The sequence below is a fragment of the Parus major genome, chromosome Z (genome assembly GCF_001522545.3).
Source record: "Parus major isolate Abel chromosome Z, Parus_major1.1, whole genome shotgun sequence".
In the NCBI taxonomy this organism is placed as follows: Eukaryota; Metazoa; Chordata; class Aves; order Passeriformes; family Paridae; genus Parus; species Parus major.
The window spans coordinates 26,796,776-26,821,450 of NC_031799.1; the positions used below are offsets into that span (position 1 = coordinate 26,796,776).

Consider the following 24,675-nt stretch of genomic DNA (forward strand, 5'->3'; position numbering starts at 1 on the left):
GAGGAGAGGAGAGGAGAGGAGAGGAGAGGAGAGGAGAGGATTTGGTTGATATTCAAGAATCACCTCCTACAAGATCAAAATCTCCATCACAACAAGCAGGAAATGAAAGGCCGCTAGAGACTGGAATGAGTGTGTTGCTCCTAACTGAACTCAAAAGGAAACACATAGGAGCAAAAGCTGGGGCAGATTATGCAGGAGGAGTACAAAGCTTTTGTGATAGCACCAGGAAAGCCAGGGCCAGCCTGGAGTTGAATCTAGCAACATTTCTGCACATGAAGGAGAACAAGAGAGGATTCTATGTGTAGTTGTAGGAAACAGCAAAAGGAATAAAATGACAGCTAGGGAAAATGTAAACTCTTCCTGAATGGGGTAGAGGTGCCAATAACAAAGCATATGGGAAAGTCTGAGATACTCAATACCTTCTTTGCCTCCATGTTTTCTAGTAAATATGTCCTTGAGGAATCCCAAGCTCCAGAAAACAGAGGGAAGGTTTGGAACATGCCTAGCCCTCCATGGAAGGAAAAACAGATTAAAGAGAGCTTAAACAAACCATACATACATAAACTCATGGAGCATAAGAGGTTGGAACCACAAGTGCTGAGGAAGCTGCATGATACACTGCAAGTCCTCTCTTTATTGTCTTTGAAATGTCATGGCAACTGGGAAAGATTCCTGAAGACTGGAGGGAAAAAAATGTTACTCCTATCTTCAAAAATGGCAGTGTGAAAGATCAAGGCAGACCAGCTTCACCACAATCACTGGGAAAATAAAGGAACAGCTGATCCTGGAAGCCATTTTTCTAAACAGGTGAGGCACAACATGATAGTCAGGAATAGTCAACAAGGATTTATGAAGAGGAAGCCATGCTTAACTAACCTGATAACTTTCCACCACGTGGATGATGTAACTGTTTTGGTGGTTGATGGGAGAACAGTGGAAGTTGTTTACTTCAACTTCAGTAAGATTTGTGACACTGGCTCCCCTAACAGCCTCACAGAAAAATACAGGTTAAATAAGCATACAATGAGGTGGATTAAAACAGCCTACCTGCCAGGCCCAGAGTGTTGTGATCATTGGTTTAGAGGCAAGTCATTTGTGGCTTATCCAAGGGTCAATGTCGGGAACAGCTCTGTTAAACAACTTCACCAATGACCATGAGTACATCTTCAGTAAGTAGTACACAACTAGAGGAACTAGCTGGTCTATAAGATGATTGTAGATCAGAGATACGGTAAGATTCAGAGGGTCTTGGACAGACAGAAAAAGGGTGTCTGAGAGAAATCTCTTAAAGATCAACAAGGATGAATGCAGAGGTCTGCATCTGGAGAGGAATAACACAAAGCATTGTTACATGCTGTGACCTGCCTGACTGAAGAACAGCCCTGCAGAGAAGGATTTGAAGGTCTGGGTGAACAACAAGCTGACCATGAGACAGTCATGCAAGCTGATGGCAAATGCAGCCAACAGTCTCATAGACCACATGAGGAAGGGAATTGAAAGCATATGGAAGGAGGTGGGCTTTTCTCTCTACTCATCACTAAAGCCATGCATGGAGCACTGTCTCCAGCTAGCAGTTCCCCAATTCAAGAACAAGAAGGACTTACTAGACAAATCCAGTGAAGTACCACAAAGATGACTAGGGGACTGGAGCATCTTCCAGGAAAACCTGAGAGAGCTGAGACTGCTCACCCTGGAGAAGAGAGGTTTGGGGATGTCTTACCCACATGTTTAAATACCTGATTGGCTGGAATGAAGACTACAATGCCAGGCTCTTTCCAGTGGTGCTCAGGGAGAAGAGGCAATGGGCACAAACTGAAAAACATTTAATTCCATCTGAACACAAGATAACACTATTCTACTGTGAGGCTGGTCAAATACATTGCCCAGGAAGATTGAGACATTCGATGAGCAATTGGGCACGATCCTGAGCAACAAGTTCTAGCTGACCCCATGTGAGCAAGGGGGTTGGATTAGATGGTTTCATGAAATGTTTTCCAATAGAAACAATTCTGTTATTCTGAGATTGGGTGGTTGTCTATGACTATCTTATGTGAGGATACAGGGAAGATTAAGCTAGGCTTTTTTCCCTTAGTGGAAGGACAAGAATAAATGGTGTAACTTTTAATTAGATGGAGGGAAATTATTTTTTACCATGGTGGTAATCAGCCCAGGCTATGAATTCCCTGTCCTTGGATATATTCCAAACTCAACCACATAAGGCCTCAAGCAGCTTAGTCTAACTGGACCTAAGTTAAGGGGAGTTTGGACCTGGTGGCCTCAAGGGGTCCATCTCAAGCTGAATGATTTCGTAATTCTCCATGGCTGAATTTAAAGAATGTAACTCATAACAGCTTAACATATTGTGGTAGCACTTAGAATACATATGACTCTTAAATATAGGGTGGAATACAAGACCAGGACCAAGCCAAGTTACTCCAAGTTACTCTAGATAGCTGTCATTTCAGATTGGAAATACTGGTCACCTGAGAGATGTTCCTCTCTCTCCATATATATATATATATATATANATATATATATATATATATATATAGATATATATATATAGATACATATATATAGATGTATATATATATATATATATATATATCTCAAAAACACTGTCCTAGTAATTTTTAGTGCTTTAAAACTTTCAGATGGAACACCTGACTGGATAAACTCAAAAGCTTACAGATGAAACCCCAGAAATACTTTCCACTAACTTCAATGATTAAAAAAATAATTTTATTGTTCTAAGTAGAACCAGGGGGACTGACAAACACTACCATACCAAAAGGTGCCTCTGCCTACTTGGCCTGTCAGTACGTGCAAACAGCCCCAGAGATTTCAGAAGGAAGAAGAAGGCCTAGCTCAAAAATATGAAAAAGCCTGCCAATTAAATCTTTACTAAATATTGAAACATACAGAATGGTTTATGTACAAAAGAAGAAGGTTAAAAAGAAAAATATTTTTATTGTATCTAAATGTGTCTTTTGAATTTGATATTCAGGAATATATTTTCCTTTCCTGAATATTCCTAACTCACTAACCTGATTTCCACCAGAAATTTGTCTAAGATACCTAGATACAAATGCAATAGTAAAAGTAGACTCAAACCAGTAAAAGATTGTAAAAACTGTAACCAGATCTGAATCCTTACCATAAATGCTTACCTAATTTTTCCTTCTGTAATGAAATGGAAGCTCTCTAATAGTTGTCTTTGTGCAAAACTCTATTTTTGGTGCTAATCCCTTGATAACAACAGTTAATCACTGCATGTACATCACTCTTATAATCAGAACACTTCAAGTCCTCCATTGAAAGTGCAGAAGCAGAAGTGGCTAAAGGAGGCACTTTAGCTAAAGAAGCCTTGCAGCAAATTCAGCTGCTAGTGGCAAAGGAGTTTTCCTGTGAAAAGCAGTGCTCTGATTTTAGTCTGCTCTCTTAATTGGTATAAACTGTACCAGAAGGGGAACATGATGCACAAGGCCAGCATGTCCCAAACGTATGTTTGAGGCACTGACCCAGACACTTGGTACTGACTTTGACACTTCTTCATAAAGCCCGTATTGTGAAGAAAAGCAGGAAGAAAACCTTGATCTACAAAACAGACACACAGTTCTTTATTGTGTAATTAGAAGCTCCTTTTGTACAGTGGTGGATCAGGCTAACCCAAAGGACACTTTCTAAAGTGCTGTGAAAAAGAAATTCAAATTTGCCTTTCAAGGCAGGTATTGCCATGAAAAATACTGCAAAGACACTAATGATGCCTGACAACAACAACATCATCTGTTCACTTATCCTAGACTTTGAACTGTGCATTTCTAGCAGTTTCTCTCTTTCTTCTACAAGACTGATAGAGAACTCATGGTATAGTACTTTCAAACTACATTTGGCCCTACCCTTATGCAAAGAGGATAAAATACAAGCACTAGTGATAAAGAAGGAAAGAAATAAGGTACAACTGGAAGGAAATATGATGATGACATATTGATAATTTGAGTGTAGCATCTGGCTGGCCCAGATCCAGCCATGGAAATGAGGTAATGCTGCCATTGTTTCCTCTGGATCTGAGCTAGTCTGAGGTTACCCCCAAATCACCTGTTCCTTCACCAATATGGCACCACATTCTCTGTCTTCATCAGGTTCTTAAGGACCAAGTTAAAGACTTGTACAATGTCATGTTTAGTTAACCTGAGCATATATTTCTAAATTTCTATTACAAATGTATGGAAAGTATTCCTGTACTAGGCAGAACTTTCTAAAAGCTTATTTTTTTTAAGTCTAGTATTTCTATACTTGCAATTTATACATAATACCTGGTTTGTCATGTGAAATAATGCCATTACTAGTTTGTAGAGTAAGTACAAGAACCTTCTGAATGAATCAGTGCAAAACTGAGTCCACAGGAAAGATGACCCTCCCTGTTCAAAGCTGTTGTATGCTGAAATAGACTCATATTAATAAAACTAAAGTCAGTTTCATTGCCTCTTTTGCATAATCTAATCCATAATGAAGTGAGAGAGATGAAAATCGTTCAAGGCTGACATTGTTCCTTCTGGAAACAATAAGCCCTAGAAAGAATAGGCAGTGGGAGGCTTTAGAAAAATACAAAAATAAAAGACCTTCAAGAGAAGACTGAGAATAGGCAAAGTGAAAAAAACAAGGCGTGTACATGAGATAAAGAAAATGGACAGAAATCTGGCATCCCCAAAGGCCACTGGTACAAAGAATCTTGAAAATCTTTTAAGTGACTGGGCCTTTCACACCATCTGTGGATGAAGGTATATAGCCAAACATAAGGTTTTGTTATTAGATCTTGTACCAGCCTACAGTCTGAGACAAACAAATTTAATTTTTAGGATAGCCTGTACTTGGTACATTCTCTCGGCACTTCTATATTCAAAAGTGTGCAGGAGCATCCCCCTCTGCTCAAGAGGAGCAAAGAGATAGTCAAGCTCCAGCCCACACAAAATTGCCACTAAGTAGTTGAATTCCTTCCTTCTTCAGTATGATAAGCTCTAGTTTCAGGCAACTTACTGGGAAATCAGGAGAAATTGTCATCACTAATTCTCTATTCATAACACAACAGGCAGGAGTTAGCTTGCATTCTGGGAACAGAACTCCCTTTATAAAATGCACAGTCATCCCCTACTGAAAGAAGAAAGAGACGCCCATTAAAAATAGCTGTGAGGGTTGTTACATGGAATTGTCACTGCTGTGCAATGAAAACTTCATAAATTTACAAATGTGAACGAATGTGTGAATGTTCTTGACAGAATGCTGCTCGTCTCACTCAAAATGATGCTTTCAGAAGCAGGTGGTTGGAACACTAGTGGGCCTAGGAAGTGTGGTACAGAAATGGCACACATTCTGCAGGATTTAGAATTATTTGATATTGGAAATGTTTAAGACAGCAGCTACTTCTTAGCATACTGTCCTCCTCTGTTGTCAGGGAATATTTCAATTTGCATTCCTGAGAGGCACAGCAGACAAAACCACAGAAATACAGCAAGCCCAAAACATTTGGTCCTGTATTTGTATATAGGAAAGAACACAACGTCAGGGTTTTTATGCCTGTTTGACTAAAAGAATAACTACTTCTCCAGAAAATTCACTATATCCCCAGAGCTCTTACTTTGCTGCAGCTGATTACTTTGTTTTCTGAACAGGAAATAAAGCCAATAAGAGGTTGGGAAACCATTTATGCTTGCACTGGTTTCGAAAGATTTGGTTTAGCAGAGCAGTCCTGGAGTTTGATGCTGCCATTAGCTTTCCAAGCACCACAGAGGACTATGTTTGGGATGTACACAATGACAAGACTTGAAGGCAGACTACTATTTAGGTTGTAGAGAATGTCCAGACCTGTGACAGAGGATGTTGTGCTAGTGCATATTTTGTAACATATGTATAAGCCATGTGTTTATACACAGATCACTAAATCTTGATCAACTTGATTTCTTGGTGTTTTCAGTACAATTAGGAGTTGTCTCACAGTGGGAAAATAATTAAATATTCTAATCAGCCTCCTGCAGGAAGAAAATAAAAAAAATTTATATGAAATTACAACATTCCAATGTTTGTTCAGCAGATGTGTCATCAAAAAATAGTGTTGAAAGGCAATCACCATAATTTTCAAAATGTATTTCCTCCAGAGAGCCAGCATGTAGTAAATGAACATTGTGTAATATGGCAAACAAACCATACAGTATGCAAGCAGTGTCCTACAAACTGGGGGTGTCATGTATTACAAACAAAAAGGTGATGCCAGTGTCTCAGGGATAAGGCACCAAACTCAACAACTTTGGCTTTGATGAAAGTATGGCATTACCAGTACACCAACCCTAATGAAGTGGGAGGACCAGTGGAACTGCATGGGAGTGGAGGTCAAATGATAGCACTGCAGGGGTGGATAATGAAAGTTGCACTGGTTAACTGGCTTGCATTACATACATGCACAAATATGTTTCGTTCCCCAGAGATCTCACTGCTTTTGCCTGAATTCCAAGACTGGCAGCTGGCCATCACAGCTGTGCAAAGGTGAGGGCAGATGATGGAGGAAACAAGCTATCCTGGTTACTTTTACAAAATAAAATGTGCTTGAGACTCTGCATATGTGGATGGGAAGAAGTAAGGTACCCCAGGTTACCATGACCGATACAATGTGCTTGGGACTGTACGTACTTGGATGAGGAAGATGAACTACCCTGGGTTACCATAGCAAAGGCTTGTCAATCCCTGCACCACACTTGTATTTAGTTCTTTTCTTCCTTCAGAAGCCTATTAACTGTGTTCTGAGTAAAGGAGGTCAGTCCTGCTCCATACAGGTGGCACAGCCAGAGAGAGAAAATCCTTTCATGAGCTCCCAGCACAGGAGGCAAGCTATATGGCACACTGTCAAGTATCTTGCTTAGAAACTATAGCAGGGCTTTTGCCTTCTTGAGGTGTGACACTAGGACAGCCACAATGGATATTCAGCAGAATATAAAGCTGCTGCTGCTGCTGCTGCCTTCACTTGGACAGGTTCTGTGTCTGTACAGATGTGTTCATCTCTAATCAAAGGAAAAACAAACCCTGCAAACCATGCTACAAGGCTGGCAATTTTCAGAAGAAGTTAATAATGAGACTACCATGTTTGATCATATTCAAAGTTTCATCTTTTTTAGTCACACTGCTTTTCCGACTTTCTAGTGGATCCCAGCTTTACAACAACCAAGAAAAAGTTTTGTGAGCTTTTAACACTATGAAAAGAAGGCAACACTCAGTTTTGCCATATGAGGTCTGCCTTCTGATGTACCAAGGACATAGGTAGGTACTGGTTACTCTTGTAGGGAACCACTATATTTTGTTTTTGTCAATATCTTTTAAACTTAAGAAGTTGAAAGACGATAGTATACCCCACAGTACAATAAGTAAGACAAATCTCAAAGCTGCATGTTTCTGAAGAGCCAAACAACAAGAAGGAAAACAGATTAAATTTGAGGGATGAAGGATATGTCAGTAGTATGCAGAATAAAGAATGGATATTCTAGAATATGCTGATAAGATTATTAAATCCTTTAGCATTACTTAAAAGAGTCTCATCCCTTTTAGAGTTACTACTGACCAGTTTTCTGTCCTGACACACAGGAAAAATCTGCTATGCCAAGGGGACAAACAAGCTTTACACACTACACCAAGTTTCCTGACAGTGTGATACCCACAAAGCTTGCATGAAAGTAATCATACAAGTAAACAAGCACAGTCTGTACTGAGCCAGATCACTTCTTTTTTTTTTTTTTTTTGCTTTGTTTAGTCTTTTATATAGAGATAATAATAGATTCTCTCAATTTAGTCTTTGCATTCTCCTTTTCCAGTATCACTGATGTTTTTGAACCAGGAATAATATCACAAATTATGCTTTAATTCATCAGCAACTCTTAAAAGCATAGAGCAAAAAAAAAAAGAAAGGGAAAGATGACCATCTGAAGTAAAAATATCTTGAAAAATAAATACCAAATGTACAAGAAATATTTGTTAACATGGGGAACATTGAGTATATTTTTAATTTGCTGTAACAGAATAATAACCAATTTTAGCAAATTGCCTGCAGTTTTAGAACATACATAAATGCTCCATAATCAGGGACCTCAACAATAGCACTCATCTGCCACCCAGTGTACATTTGCCTTTTTCCCATCTTACAAGAACACACAATATGAAGCCTGAATATGACTATTTACCAAGACAATCTCTACATTATTGTATTCTGGTTTAATGTAATCAGCAATTTAGACTGCTATTAGAAACAAGAAAATTAGGGTGAAGAAACTAAAGCATCATGACTGATCCTAACAAATTATGCAATGAGTGTAACCAGAAAATAATTCTTTTCCTACTCAAATGTGTACCCACAATATACAAGAAATGATAGAATAGAAAGGAATACCAGTGGAGGAGGTCCTTAAATTTACGAAGGAGAGAAATCTAGGGGGCATGACATAAAACTAACACTAATATCCCTTACAGTATCAAATCAATTAGCATACAGAAAAAATATTTACTTGCCTTTTATCTGAAGACACAAGATGAATTAATCAAAACTTTATTACATTAAGTGTGAGATGAAAAACAAACTTTAGTAGAATGGCTGAATAATAGAATAGATTTACTGTTTACACCTGGGACAGTAATCAAAAGCTACCCCTACAGAAAGGAATGGAGGAAGAACAGCAAAGGATCAGAAAAGTGGGCAAATAATAGATGAGAAAGGAGAGAGATGCAGAGCTACTTTCTACTTTGGTTCCTTGAGTATTTGTTCTAATATTATTATCATTATTATTAGAATAGAAACACACATAAAAGTAATATCAGGACAGTCAGTCTGTGATAGAAGCCTGATGGATTTACAATCCATCAGGACAATGGGACAGTCAGTGGCTTGACCTTCTTTTGGTTTACAGGAATGGCTTACTCCAGAAGGACAAAAACCTGAAACTCAGGTAAGACAAAGCAATTTCAAGTGAATTAAAACTAAGGGATGAAAATATTTTAACAAAACACGTGCTTCTGTAGGTATGACTGACTGTCAAAAGTTTACTAGCAATGGCAAAACAGAATGCAGACAGGCCATTATTTTTATTTTTTTTTCTCTCCCCCATCCCCCTACAAGCAATAGATCTTGGCTTTTAAAAGACTGCCTAACCATTAAATGTGACATGACTCATCACAGACTTCAAAATGCAAAATTACTGATAGAAAAATAAAAAGCACAGTGTCAGGTTAGCCTAGTGTGTCACACTAGGTGTCAGAACACAGCCTGCCCTAAGAATGGAAAAATCATTTTGAGGGGATTTGAGGAGAGCTTGCTTATAAAGGCTGACATTCAAATGGTGCAAATAAGGGCAACATAAAAAGGGACCAACATGTACCAGGTCATGTACTCTGGAAAGAGAATTCAGAGAAACAGGCTCACTATGTGAATAAATGGACCTACTTTTTCAATTTTAATTATCACTTGTTCAAATGTCTTAAAAATCATACTTACTTTCTATATTTTGCTTTCTGCAGCAGGATCTAAGGCACTTTCAAACACCTTTGGGAAAACAGTACAAAGTAAATAAATTCACTATAACGCTAATTAAACAAACCAGCATTCACAAGAACACTTTAATACCTATTCAAAATAATTCCTGTATTTTTTGCCAAGCTGTCACTGAGCAATTATCTTAGCTAATATTATGTATTACTGTGTACTTTAGGATGTGATTTACATTTTAAAAGTTATGCAGTGTTTTGGAAAAAACAAACCTGAAATTTCATATTCATTCATTTCAGCATCAACTTCAGAACGGCCTGTACTTTGTAACAAAAAAATATCAGATTTACAGTACCCTAAGTGCAATTCTTTGAACTGTAAACCAGCAGAACCACAAATACAATTAGGAAACATATGTTTGGAAAACACTTGAATTCCTGACCAATCCTACAGGACACATCCCAAAGTAAAAGATTAAAAGCTGCAACTCTAAACACCTTAAAGGACAGTAATTTTGCACAGACATTATGGGCAAATGAGAAAATGTAAGGAAGTTTTCCTTTATGTTTCTATCTATAATGTAAAGCTTGTCTGAATATCTTCCAAAAAACAAGATCAGTTAAGATATCACCTGTGAAATGCCATTTAAGAAAAAATCCAAATGCACTTGTCTGCCTTTAGATCTTGTCTATATTACTGCGATGAATTATGTCTTACTCAAATACCCTTTGCACACCTTGGAGTGAAATCCCCTTTGAAGTAAATGGGAACTTTCTCAGTGATTTTATTTGGGCATTAATGTCGGACATTCCACCTATTTAGAGAAGCTGCATTCAGTTGCATTCCTCTTGTTTTATTACTATTTGCTACTCTTTTTTCTTCTTTTTTTTTTAATGCCATTCTTCAAATGACAACAGTATTCTCAGACAATATTTTAGCAATAGTCTTTTTTAAAGATGGCTGACCTAAGCCATGTTTTCTCCAAGAAAATGTACTGTTTCACTGTTCATCAACACCTACTAATGAAGGTCACAGGCACAAAAAAACCAAATGTGTGGAAAGACAAAAGATTAACTCATCCAACAAGACCTACTTCATGTGAATTACTTTATTCTTAGTGTAAGTAGACATATGAGAAACTACTGTTCTGTGGAAGTGGGTTATATTACCCATTTCTGGCCGTAACATGGCTGTGGGGTTTTATTGCATAGAGATCATGTGCATAGTAGAGTCATGTGTTCAGAGTTGCATTTGCCTTGAGATGGGGAAAAGGTCTTAATGAGAATTGTACTTTAGCTTCCATGTGTAGTTTTCCACTTGTGTCAAGGACAACCACGGGGGAAAGGAAAAGCAATCATGGTATTCAAAGAAAGGCCTCTTGAGAGCCAGAGGTAAACAATTTTAGAGAAACACCCAGGTACTGAGAGCAATTTGAAAAACAATCAAGAAGACTTTGGATCAAATAGATAAGAGATATACCGTTGTCTAAACTTCTTGCATTCCTGTTTTGCAATGGCTTCAGTGTAGGCTTGCTCATCAGCAGACACAGCCATTCTGTCTTACACCATTTTTTAAAAAACAATCTTCAAACACAACATACATTAACATACAGTAAGGTACAGCAAAAACACTGAAGACTCCTCTTATCATCAATTCCAGGAGTCTGAGTGATGTGTAAAAGGATGCCAATACCATTGGTCTATCATTTATTTAGATCTTCATTAACACCATACGTCTTCTATACAGGCAGAAATCTTAACATATGACAGCCATACTATGATTAGCTATATTGATCCTAGATCAATCATATCTGAATCAGAATAACTTCAATTACCCTCATTTAGGCTGTAGCTGTTACTGAGATTAGGTAAGAACTGATCATGTGGGAGATGAACTCTCATTACCACTTACATCAAAGTTCCAGATCATAAAATCTTAAAGAAATGTGAAGGTCCGTTTGAGGAATGGGCCTAATAATGCATCTTACTACATTGAGATACATGTGAAACACGAATAACTTATCACTTGTAAAGGAAAATAAGATTATCCCTGAATTACATCTTGTATAAGACTTGATACAAGACTTGATCAGTTTCTAGCCCAAGGCATGCAACAAACCAAAGACACCTTTTCAAAGCCCACCTTATGAGATAAGAGAGGAGAAACAGGACGAAGGCATTCATTCTGCCTTTTTGTGTTGATCCAAGATGCACAAACTGAGAAAGACGTTGTTTCCTCAGCCAAAAACACACCTGCCAATGTAACCTTATGAAAGAAAAGGATACTTTCACATGAGACTCCTTGGTCCAGTCTTAGGCATGTGCATCAGTACAAGTGTGCCCGACCCCTGTCTCAGAAAGTACTCACTGGCCCTTGGCTGTATTACTGATAACCTCAAAAGGGTGCCAGGTTAAGGGCTATCATTGGGAGTTTTCTCATTTTGTATTTTTGGCTTTTATCATCCCATGTAACAGGGACTAAATTTCATAGGCCTTAGCATTAAATAGAAACATTTGATTACAAGAAAATGATTGAGGGAATACCATAAATTTTTTCTTCTATCTGATGAGAACAGTTGTGAGCAACATGGTCATATTATCCCTTTGGCCACACCAGTAATCGCTTTGTTAAATAAACAACAGACAGCAACAGGTCCCCTACCTTCACATTTAACCTAAAGTTTTCCTGGCATATTTTTCTAGCAGTCTTTACACCTGCAACCCCCCAAAGAGTCAGTCAGCACCTCCTGTTTGGAAAAAGAGCAAAATAGTCAATCTGTGGGTAAAAAAGTGAAGCTACAACATTTTAATCTCTACTGGGATGCTATCACAAAGGTATGGCCTTATTTTATGCTAACTTCTATTCCCAGAGAAGAGGCAAGCTATTAAAACAGCCTAGACAGCACCCCAGGAATGGCAGAGTCAGGGGAAGTGGTGCGAGCAGGGGCAGATACACGGACATGGGCAGGGACACGGACAGGGACACGGACAGGGACAGGGAAAGGGACACGGACACGGGCAGGGTCAGGGGCAGGGACAGGGACACGGGCAGGGAAAGGGACACGGGCAGGGACACGGGCAGGCACAGGGACACGGGAAGGGACACGGGCAGGGGCAGGGGCAGGGACACGGGCAGGGACAGGGACACGGACACGGACACGGGAAGGGACACGGGCAGGGACACGGACAGGGACATGGGCAGGGACACGGGCAGGGGCAGGGACAGGGACAGGGGCAGGGGCAGGGACACGGGAATGGGCACGGGCAGGGACAGGGACACGGGAAGGGACACGGGCAGGGGCAGGGACAGGGACACGGGCAGGGACAGGGACACGGGCAGGGGCAGGGACACGGGCAGGGGCAGGGGCAGGAACAGGGACACGGGAATGGACACGGGCAGGGACAGGGGCAGGGGCAGGGACAGGGACACGGGCAGGGACAGGGGCAGGGGAGGAGCCGGGGCAGAGGCGGAGCCGCGGCAGTGCCCACCCCCGCTGCCTTCATTAGCTGCCCGGAGGCGCTGCCCGCACTCGCTCCTCCCGACGCGCCGGGGGCGGGCGCTGCCGGCCGCGCTCCGATCGGCGGAAGTGTCGCTGCCCCAGTTCCGGCGAACGAGTCGCGCCGCCGGGACAGCACCCGGCATGGCGCTGTGGCTGCCGCGCTCCCGGGACGGCGGCGCCCCGGAGGAGGAGGACGAGGAGCGGGCACAGGCTGCTGCCTTCCGCCAGCGCCTGCCGGAGGTGCAGGTACGCCCCGGCCCCGCTGCCCCGGCCCCTCGCACCGCGTCTGGCGCCCGGGGGCGCGGCGTGGGTCGGTGCCGGGCGGCGCGGCCCGCGGCGGGGAGCGGGGTCACCGTGCCGGGACGGGGCCGTGCGGGAGCGGCTGGCGGGACTCTGAGGGGCGGTGGGGACAGGTGGGGTCTGGCGCCGCCCGCCCTGGTAGCAGCTCCGCCGCGGGCAGGCGATGCGGAAGGAGCTGGGTTGGAGTTATCCCAGCGTCCCCTGCCGAAGGAGCAGATAGGTAGGCGGTGTGTTTCTCTGTTGGCCGGGGCGAGGCGGCGATTTCTAAACGCGTTGTAAGGAATTCTGTGTATTCCCGCGAGCAGCTGCCATTACGTTACTATTCCAACGGTGGAATTCTCTTCTTTTTACTGCGGAAATAAAAACGCTGTAATTCCCAAAGTTGGGACAATAAGTTTGGTTTACTTGAGTTAAAGTTTCCTCCAGATAATGTTTTACAAATTGTCCTTCGTGTGCCCCTGCCAGAGGTTATCAGCACTGCAGATTTCATAACGTGGCTGTGGAAGGCTAGTGCTAAGGAACTAATGCATATGGATGCATTTTTTCATCACCGTTGTTGGGAAAGGCATGACATATGCTGTAGAGGATAATTTCTTGAATTACTGAGTGTGAATCCTGAGCACACACTTGGAAATAATGTCAGCAGGGTTGCTTAAGATGGCCCTTTTTTCTCTCAGCTATGAGTGGTGACATCCTCAACAGATTTGACCAAAAGGAGCACGTGTTTGTGCTGGGCCTTGGCCTCTTTGTAACTTAAATACCACTTCTAGTGTCAGTTCAAGAGAAGATGTTGGTCATCTGTTTAGGTAATAATACTGAAATGCATGCAGTGACTTTTCTATTGTGATCTAACGTCACAAACCCAGTACTTCCTTATCAGAAATGTATATTCAGAGTATTCTCATGCTTGTCTGCTGCTAATATTCCAGCCCTAAGATAGGGATTTCAGCTATTTCAGAGTTATTTTTACAGTCTGGAGACTATTACTGACAGCAGTACATGCTCCGTGATTTTGCAAATACACTTAATGAAGTTAAGGTGGCTTGAATCGAAAATATCTTTCTAGAAGACATAGCTGTATGTTGCCATGCTTCATTAGTTCTGCTGTTATAATGCTGCATATCTAAGGTGTCTTCCAGATGCATTATTATTACCCTGGGATTTAGGCCAGTCTGCTTCTATAGAAACTGTAAACCAATAATTTTCTCTCCATAAATAGCATGTCTGATTTTCCTCACAGACATACAGCCAAGGGATTGAATTAGCCTGCCAAAAAGAAAGAGAGTTTGTGAAGCACTCTGTAGAATGCACATGGAACCTAGCAGAAGCCCAGCAAAAATTTGGTAATTTAGCACTGCATAATTCAGAATCCTGTGATCAGGAATCTGCTCAAGCAAGGACAGAAGCTGCTGAGTTGAGATGGAGAGAGGAAGAGTGGAGAAGAAAAGAGGAAGCACTAAACCAGAGGGAACGACAGAATCTATGGAACACGGATCCTGTTAGTAAAGAAGTTTTCAATAAGGTAGGAATTACATTATTGTGCATTATTATGGAAACAAGTGCTAGCCTCTGTTGTCCATTCCACTTGTTACTAGTTTCTGAGTGTCTTATTTGTCCTGTACAGCACAAAAACATTCTATGTCCCTCACCTCTGTGCCTGGGAAGATCATGGAATAGACCCTTCTATAAGCTGTGCTAATGCACGTGTAGGACAGTGAGGTGGTTTGGGACAGCCAGCATAGTGCACCAAGGACAGGTCCTGCCAGACCAATTCAGCGGCCTCATCAGTGACCTATGATGAGGTGACAGCATCAGTGGACAAGAGAAGAGTTAGAGGTGTCATTTATCTGTTCTTGTGCAAAGCCTTTGTTGTGGTCTCATACAACATCTTAAACAGGAAAGATATGGGTTTGATGACTGTTAGGTGGATAAGAAAGTGATTGGTTAGTGGCATGCAAAGGGTAGTGGTCAGTGGCTCAGAGTCCCAATAGACATCAGGGGCCAGTGGTGTCCTCCAGGGGTTTGTACTGGGACCAGTGTTATTTAATATCTTTATTGAAATTAAGCAGAGGCATTGAGTGCATTCTCAGCAAGTTTGCAGACGACTCCAAGATGAGTGGTGTAGTTATCAGACCTGAAGGAAACCTTCCAGAAGGACTTGGACAAGATGGAGACATGGGTCCATGGGGATCTTATGTGTTTTAACAAGGCCAAGTGCACGGTGCTGCACCTCGGTCAAGGCAATCCCCAGTATCAACACAGGCTGAGCATGAACAGATCAGAGCAGCCTTGCTGAGAAGGACTTGGGGGTGCTGGTGGGTGAGAGGCTGGACACGATCCAACCATGAGCACTCACAGCCCAGAAAGTCAAACATGTTTTCACAAACATGTGAGGGAGAGGTGGGGTTGTTTGACTTGAGGAAGAGAAGGCTCCAGGGAGTCCTTATTTACCTTCATGTGACCTTTCAGTGCTTAAAGGGGACTTAGAAGAAAGATGGAGAGAAAGATTTATATTTTTTTTATCACAGCCTGTAGTGACTGGACAAGAGGGAGTGGCTTTAAACTGATAGTAGGTTTAGATTGGATGGAAGGATGACATTTTTTAATTGTTAGAGTGTCAAGACACTGGAACAGGTTGCCCAGGGAACCTGTAGTTGCCCCATCCCTAGAAGCAACAGAGGTCAGACTGGACAGGTCTTGGAACAGCCTAATCCAGTGGAAGATGTTCTTGCCTGGGCAGGAGGGTTGAAACTCTGTGGTTTTTAAATGCCCTATCCAACCCAGAACATGAAACTGTTAGTGTGCCTCTAATGCTGTCTACCGTAATACAAATTATTTATCATGAACTTTTTTAATAGTAGAATCTCATCTTTGATTTCAAAGTTTATTTTCAACAGCTATCCTTGCCTTTTTCTGAGCCCTAAAGTCACAAGCTAGGCACAGGTGATAAATGTGATTAGCTTTCTATGAAGGGTCCCATCAGCTGCACAACACACCAAAATACATGCTGAAAATTGCACCAAATGTACACATGTGACATAGAGGAACTACACTTTTATAAAATTTGTAAATTTGTGTAATTTACAAGAATGCCCAATTAGGAACAGAGATGTTGAGGTAATTCCCCCTCTTGGTTTGACTTTATTCTGAAGCCCCCCCCTTCCTCTCTAGTTCTTTATGTTGTGTTGTCCTTGGTCTCTGAAGAACCAAGATTAGGATTGAGCCTTTAGGTGTTTTGTCTTTCTTGCTAACTTAGTAGATAAAATTCTATCTAAGTATCTATACAGTTATACAACAATAGGCTACAGAGCTACAAATATACATAAGGAATATATGAAAGCAAAAATCAATTTGGCATCACTATCACATCTCCTAATTTCATTGATTGATCTGATCCAGGCTGCAATGTACATAATTCTCCTGACTAACAGATCAGTGAGTTCCTATCTGAATACAGAAGACCATAAGGAGATTTTCAAATTCTGTTACTAGGTAATGCACTTTCTAAAAAAAATAAACCTTCTCAAATATGATAAGAGTCTGAAATTAGAACATAGCCATTTCAGTAGTAATATATTAAATTATAATGGATGTTGTGTACCTGAACTTCAGCAAGGCCTTTGACACTGTCTCCCACAGCACACTCCTGGAACAGCTGGCAGCCCATGGCTTGGACAGGAGCACTCTGTGCTGGGTTAGGAACTGGCTGGATGGCTGGGCCCAGAGAGTGGTGGTGAATGGTGCTGCACCCAGCTGGGGGCCAGTGACCAGTGGTGTCCCTCAGGGGTCTGTGCTGGGGCCAGTCCTGTTCAATATTTTTATTGGTGACATGGATGAGGGTATTGAGTCTTTCAACGAATGGTGTGGCCAGCAGGAGCAGGGAGGTCATTCTCCCCCTGTACTGGGCACTGGTGAGGCCACACCTGGAGTGCTGTGTCCAGTTCTGGACCCTCAGTTCAGGAAGGACATTGAGACACTTGAGCACATCCAGAGGAGACAACGAGGCTGGTGAGGGGCTGGGAATATAAACCCTGTGAGGAATGGCTGAGGGAGCTGGGGTTGTTTAACCTGGAGAAAAGGAGACTCAGAGGAGACCTGACCACTCTGTACAGAAGCAGGGAGGTCATTCTCCCCCTGTACTGGGCACTGGTGAGGCCACACCTGGAGTGCTGTGTCCAGTTCTGGACCCTCAGTTCAGGAAGGACATTGAGACACTTGAGCACATCCAGAGGAGACAACGAGGCTGGTGAGGGGCTGGGAATATAAACCCTGTGAGGAATGGCTGAGGGAGCTGGGGTTGTTTAACCTGGAGAAAAGGAGACTCAGAGGAGACCTGACCACTCTGTACAGCTCCCTGAAAGGTGTTTGTAGGCAGGTGGGGTGGGTCTCTTTATCCAGGCAGCAACTGACAGAAAGAGATATGTTTAAAAAAGACTGGATGTGGCAGTTGATGCCATGGTTTAGTTGAGATGTTAGGGCATGGGTTGGACTCTGATCTTTAAGGTCTCTTACAACCTAGTCATTCTGTGAATAATAGCTCCTTTATATCACTAAACAGTATGTGTGGAATTTATGTGACAGTACAATCTTTTTCTTCCTCAGAGTTTTATTAATCAAAAAAGAAAAGAAATTGAAGATGAAGCTGTGTCTGAACCACTTATGCAAAAACATGAACAAAAGATTAGACACTTTGGTGAGTCTGTTTTTCCAACACCTTTCCAACCACCTTGTGGTTACTACAGAATTTGTATTGGTTTGCTCCTTCTTGTACAAAATGAATGCTAATAAATAAAATACCTAAATGACAGACTGTTCAGTTCTATTATATCAGGACTAAAGGGATATTCCACACCAGTGGGAAAAGGCAGGGACATTCCTGGAAATACAAGTCATGTATATAGAAGTGCATGGGTCATCCATGGCTCTCCCTTCTTTAAAGGGGATTAAATTAAATGTTTTATTAAATGTTTTTCTGTTGCCTGTTAATCTGTAAGGGTAATTGCTGATTAAATGGATATGTTTAACGCCTACACTGAGAGTATGCTAGTAAACTATACTATCCACTAGGTGTCACTTTAGCTCTGTTGTAATTGCTAAACCCGACTGAGCACAAAGATGACCTTGTATCTGAAATTTTTATGGTTCTCTGAAGTGCTTGTCATTCAGGCTGGTTTCTTGCTGTAGTATAGTATAGCCATATTTGGAATTCTGGAACGATCAAGAATAAGACTAGATTGCCACATTCAGTGTTCTTACAAACTTGTTTTCACTAAGTTCTTTTCCTTCCGGGGGCCTTAAGGCTATTTTAAAGAAAGGGCTTTGAGCCCTATTAGCCATAGCAAGCCTTTCAATTATCAAGGCACAACACTGTCAGAGTATGCAAACAGCAGTAATAGGCACAGGTTCTCTCAAATACCTTAACTGTTCAGTGTAATGACATTGGAATTAGAAAACATCTCCCCTGCTGTGCATGTCACCACATAAAAAAAGAGGCTATCTTTTAGGCTTCCTAGCTGAGTTGGGCAAAATTACTCTTTGTCTAAATTCAAATTAGACTGTTACAGAAGCAACCTTATTACAGAAGGTGATTATTTTACATTTCCTGAGTTCAAAGCCATGTTACTATTTTAATTTATGATACATAAGTCCATTGTAGAAAGCCACAGTATATTAATGCTTCCTGAAGTCATTTGTTCCATGCTAGCTGCTGCCAAGGGGCAGTGTGGACTTGGCTATATTGCATGAGTCCTGCTTCTGGATCCTGCTCTGACTTCAAAGCAATAAGGAACTTAAAAAGAATAACTTGAAAACAGTCAAAAGAAATAAAAGCTGTTTGCTAGAATTAAGTTTAGCTTTGGTTGTTACCATTGAATTATCTTTAGCCCAGTTATAATTGCATGCTGATAGATGGGCGAAGCTGTACATCTGGTACCTGTTGCCAGTAATGACTGTCAGAGATACTTGAAGGACAATTTTAAGAAGTGCTCTGAGTATTGAGTTCTCATTTTTAAATTCAGCTTGTTACCTGAAGATTGTGCTATGATACCACAATTCAAAGTTTTGATTAACTTTCCAATACTGCTGTAGCTTTGTTTTTTGAGATCAAGCTGCTTGTATAATTAATTTGAGTTTTTCTAAAAGTCTAGCAAAGTATGTCTTAGAAGTACTTTAATTTTTGACAGATTACAGATTCTGTTCTTTGTGTTTTTATTTGCAGACATTTAGAGGATATGTGTTTGTTAGAATCACTTAATATAAATATCTGTCCATAAATTTTTTAAGCTATTTGGTGTTGTAGTAGATACCTATAGCACTCTGTTAGTATATGAGAACTGATTAAAAATAAATTATCAGCATTACTAGAAATGCATGACGGTTATAATCTAATTTTAGTATCTTCAAAGTCTAATTATGCCTTCCAGTAATGTTCTTTCAGCATTGGTTAGATGGTTTAACTAAAACCCCCAAATTTAGCTGCATGCTGTCTTTCTGAGGTTAGTAAATTGCCACGTTTTTGTGTATACTGGGTATCAGTGCAAGTAACTTCCTTGCTGCATTAAATAATCTTATCTGCTTAAAATATCTTAACTTTTTCTTATTTATATTTCTCTTATTAGGCATGCTGAGCAGATGGGATGATAGTCAAAGGTTTTTATCTGATCATCCATACCTTGTATGTGAAGAAACATCTAGGTATCTCATGTTGTGGTGTTTTCATCTAGAAGCTGAACAGGTATGAAGATGTTTAAATCTCTAGAACACACGTTTTTCCATTTGCACAGTAGGAAGGTGACCAACTTCATCAGCAGTTTAACTGTTCTTCCAACCCTCTCTACTTTATTGATAGTGCATTGTCACATTTATGTCTAGACACAGTTAACTTTGAATCCTCTTGCTTCTGTAAGCATCAGTTCACATCTGCTTAGGAACTGGAGCAAAAGGAAATGCTCCTGAATTTTAGAAATATAATCACAGGAGACTTCTTTAAATCAGAACTTCAACTTTTTTTTTTCTTTTTTTTTCTTTTTTCAGAAAAGAGCTCTGATGGAGCAAGTAGCACACCAAGCAGTTGTAATGCAGTTTATTATAGAAATTGCCAGAAGCTGCAATGTGGATCCAAGAGGATGTTTTCGTCTCTTTTTCCAAAAAGCCAAAGTAAGTCAACTTGGGTAATAATGTGAGAAAACCTTGATACAGTACAAGAGACCAGTGTTTTAGAGAGGGTTTCTTCCTAACCATGTGAGGCTAAATAATTCATTGACTGATTTAGGCTTATGGGAAAGTGTTTTGTTAGAAATTATTTTCTAGAGAGAATACTTCGTTATAATTCCAGTTCTGAAAATGAAAGCTTAGTGGATTTTGCTTGTTGCTGGCAGAAAGCAAGATGCAGCAGGGGGACAGCAGGTGTGTTACAGATGAGTAACAGCTAAGTAACAACAGCAAACATGGACTGGTCTTTAACTGGTCTGACTTTTGACTAATTACACATTTTCAAAGTGTAGTTATGTATTGTCACAACTTTTCCTTTTCATCTGCCCTTTACATTGGGACAGATGTATAGATAGTGTCCCTTTCTCATGACTGAAATAGGGCAATCCAGAGCTGTGCAGGAAAAAGGTGGGGAAAGTGAAACTGTGATTTGTTGTAGGCTGTGTTCAGTTGTTCGAGATTCAGATGGATCTTAATATTGCCTAAATGAGTTAAAATGTGAGTTAGTCTGTGCTTTGCTTTTGACCAAAGGCCTTCAACAAGCACCTGTTGTAAGGATACCTTCTGAGTTGGAATAAATGAAAGCCAAAAGTGAGATTTACTTTTACATGTCAGATAAATCAGTTACTTTACTTATGCATATAAATGCTACAGATTATCTTAAAAAGAACTCTATCTGAAATGTAATTTTAAATTGACTAACATTATTCCTGAGTTGTTCACAGTTGTTATTCCCCAAAAGGTATAAGACGTCATTGCTGCATGGATTTTTTTCAGCACTGTGTATCTACAATTCAAAATTAAATCTGGCTGAAGAACAAATATTTCATTTTTCTCTTTGCAGACAGGAGAAGGCTACTTTGAGGCCTTTAAAAATGAACTTGAGGCATTCAAGACAAGAGTGAGAATCTGGTCACAATCACATGGCTTTCAAACCATGTTACTCCATGATCTCAATGTCAGTCCTGGTTGTGTGGGAGAGTGGGCATCTTTTTTTCAGGTAGGTTTATTATTTCTAAAATCTAATTTAACCAAAGCAGGATTAGGTCCTGCTTAGAGAAGCTGTACCTTTATGAGACATAAAGATTATTTCTTGAATTGCTAGTGCTTGGGATGTATCATGCAGCCTTATTAATACACAAGGCATATATGGGCTGGAATTCACACACTATCAGCATCAGGTCAAAAGTGTATGTTTGTTCAGTGCTTTTACATTTTCATGCCTAAAATAAACACTGCCTGACCAAACTGATCAGATCTTAGAGCTGTATTCCCAGTCATCACCACAAGTAGTGTAAAATCATGGGATCAGTCAAGTAAGTCAGAGAATCACAGAATGGTTTGATTTGGAGCAGACCTTAAAGATCATCTAGTTCTAAACTCCCTGCCATGGCAGGGACACCTTTCATAGAACAGACTGCTCACAGCCCTATCCTGCCTGGTCTTGAACAGTGCCAGAGACCTCACAACTTCTCTGGGCAAGAGAAGACAAGCCTAAGGAAAGTCTCCCTTTGTGATAAAAGGAAACTGAGCATACTTAGGTGTTTTTTGTAGTTCCAGTTATGGCCATATTCTGGAATAAAGAAACAACTTGAAAGATTGTAAAAAAATATTTATTAAGAAAGAAGTCACAACTGAAAGTACTTGTTTGAAATAATTTGATTAAAGTACCTCTCAGAGGTAGATCAAACACCTGAGTTTTATGTAAGTATGCAGTTAGGTGCTAAAAATACTAAGACCAAATACAAGCTATGGTAGCAAATTTTAAAAATTCTTGAGACAGTGACATAGTACTGGTTGATGATGTTTTCAGTCCTGATTTACTTTCTATTGTAAATTTGACTCATCATAAGATAGACACCACAAACAGTCTTCTTTGTTTCTCTCTCACTCAGTTTTTCCGTCTATTTATACAATTAGAGAGTATAAAGCTGTCAATTTTTCATCTGTTGCAGAACACAGGAGATCTGCAAGGTTCCATAAACACAGATGTCTGCAGTTTCAACTCTGTGATACAAAGAGATGAAGAAGAATCCAAAATGATGGACACATTATAGTACTTTTAAGACTGAGGCCAAGTACTCTATTATTTCCCCTTTGGTTTTGTTTTGTTTTTTTTTCCCCAAAGAAACAAACATGGCTATTTTCTTGACACTTATTTTTCTGGGTACTGCACTTTATTTTTCGTGTCAGATTTTTGTTGTTTTTGTTTGATTTGGGCAGGGGGAGGGACTTTGAAGGGTAATTACGGAAAGAACTTGTAATATTGTTTGAAATGTGCTGCTAGGTTTTTAGTTGTCCTTGAAGAGCAGGGTTCTTTTATTGCCGAATGTGAAACTGGATGTGTTTTCTGCTACTAACCTTGCCTTTCATGACTTTAGAAATTAAACATCTGCACAAATACAATGTTTACAAGAAGCAGCAGATTCTTGGTAGAATCTGCTATTGTCTTACTACAGATGTGGATATGTTTTACTCTGAGTATTGGAGATCGCAACTGTATTCATGCTACCTTGCTGACAGTATAAGCTCTCAAATTTGGTTATCACTAATAGCAATAAATCAGTATCTGGTATCAGTATTTCTGATCTGAATGGATTAGATTAAAACACTGGCTTTCTACCTCTACTAAGGGGATCTAAATGTTATATTGTACTTTCATTAAACATAACTTGGTTTAATCCTATAACATAAGCAACACTTGTCTACAAATGAGTGCTGGGTTGTATGATTTCTGGGAGTCTGATTCTCTTCTTGTTCATCAAGCTAACTTCAGATTATTTTTTTAAAACCATGTCTTGTTATGGTAGAAGTAATTTATGAAGGAAACTTGTACAAGGATTAGGCTAAGACCTCAGTTTAAACAAAAAGCTGTATTACAGGTCACATGTTGGGGGGTGGGGTGGTGTCATGCAGTGTTTGAAATACACTTCATATGCTACTCAACCAGAGTGTGTTTCTGACATTGTCAATTCAAACAATAAGTGGAAAACCATTTAAAGCTTGTTGTTTAAGAAGCTGGAAATCCAAATACATTTTCTAGATAAGACCTTCCATAGAACCTTGCACTCCAAAACTCTACTGTGCTTTTCTGACTTTCTGCTATTACAGCAGGTCTGTCTGTAAAAATGTATCCTGCAATTGGTAGACTAGCAAAGACAGCTTATGGTATCAGTACACACTCTCAATTCATTACTGAATTGTTCTGATTGTATGTAAGGTCTGGAAGGCATATTGATTACACAAATTCAGTGATCATAGCTTACCTCTAGTTTTTAGTTCAGGCAAAATAACCCCAGGCAGTGCCACAGGCTGGGGCAGAGTGGCTGGAAAGCTGCCCAGAGGAAAAGGCCCTGGGAGTGCTGGTGACAGCAGCTGAACAGGAGCCAGCAGTGCCCAGGTGGCCAAGGAGGCCAATGGCATCCTGGCCTGTGCCAGCAATAGTGTGGCCAGCAGGAGCAGGGCAGGGATTGTCCCCTGTACTCATTGCTGGGGAGGCTGCACCTCAAATCCTCTGCTCAGTTTTGGGCCTCTCAGTCCAAGAAGGACATGGAGCTGCTGGAGCATGTCCAGAGAAGGGCAGTGGAGCTGGGGAAGGGTCTGGAGCACAAGTCCTGTGAGAAGAGCTGGGATTGTTTAGGCTGGAGAAGGGGAGGCTCAGGTGTACATTATCACTGTCTACTCCTGAAAGAGGATGTAGCCAGGTGGGGCTTGGCCTCTTCTCTCAGCTACGAAGTTACAGGATGAGAGGAAACGGCCTCAAGCTGTGCCAGGGGAGGTTCAGTTTAGACATCAGGACTTTCTTCACTGAAAGGATTGTCAAGCATTGGAATGGACTGTCCATGGAAGTGTTTGAGTCACCATCCCTGTAAATGTTTAAGAAATGACCGGACATGGCACCTAGTGCTGTAAGTTATTTGTCAGGGTGCTGGTGATCAGAGGTTGAACTTAATGATTTTGGAAGTCTCATCCAACCTTAATGATTCTGATTCTGTGAAATAGAATCCAGTAATTTTCTATTTTGCCTACAGCCAAGATGTGGAAAAGTCTTAAGTCTGCAGAATATAGCAGAGTATTAGTACCAATGCAATAGCAGATCCACTCATAGAAGTAGCTTTCCATACGACTTCTGCTATCTAGCCTTCTTTGCAAA

At 40.6% G+C, this 24,675-nt stretch overlaps 2 protein-coding genes across 4 annotated transcripts in view; one reads left to right on the forward strand and one right to left on the reverse strand.

Moving 5' to 3' along the window:
- The window catches only part of LOC107198254 (C-type lectin domain family 2 member B-like), a 22,641-nt gene extending 10,087 nt beyond the window's left edge, over window positions 1–12,554 (reverse strand). The window contains exons 1-3 of the mRNA XM_019005343.2: window positions 12,176–12,554; window positions 11,657–11,779; window positions 9,524–9,571 (exon numbers count right to left, since the gene is read on the reverse strand). The gene's annotated coding sequence lies outside the window, so the exon portion shown is untranslated. The remainder of the gene's footprint in view (window positions 1–9,523; window positions 9,572–11,656; window positions 11,780–12,175) is intronic.
- The window catches only part of CDC37L1 (cell division cycle 37 like 1), a 26,130-nt gene extending 2,914 nt beyond the window's left edge, over window positions 1–23,216 (forward strand). The window contains exons 3-9 of one of the 3 annotated variants that reach the window (XM_033511333.1): window positions 8,940–8,978; window positions 14,554–14,835; window positions 17,916–18,006; window positions 19,931–20,046; window positions 20,346–20,468; window positions 21,367–21,522; window positions 22,478–23,216. In XM_033511333.1, coding sequence (XP_033367224.1) covers window positions 8,940–8,978; window positions 14,554–14,835; window positions 17,916–18,006; window positions 19,931–20,046; window positions 20,346–20,468; window positions 21,367–21,522; window positions 22,478–22,579 — 909 coding nt within the window. In that variant the 3' untranslated portion in view covers window positions 22,580–23,216. Of the gene's footprint in view, window positions 1–8,939; window positions 8,979–13,073; window positions 13,260–14,553; window positions 14,836–17,915; window positions 18,007–19,930; window positions 20,047–20,345; window positions 20,469–21,366; window positions 21,523–22,477 lie in introns of those variants that run through there. The other 2 variants (XM_015615523.3, XM_033511334.1) reach the window with 2 other exon arrangements.
- Window positions 23,217–24,675: the final 1,459 nt, after the last annotated feature.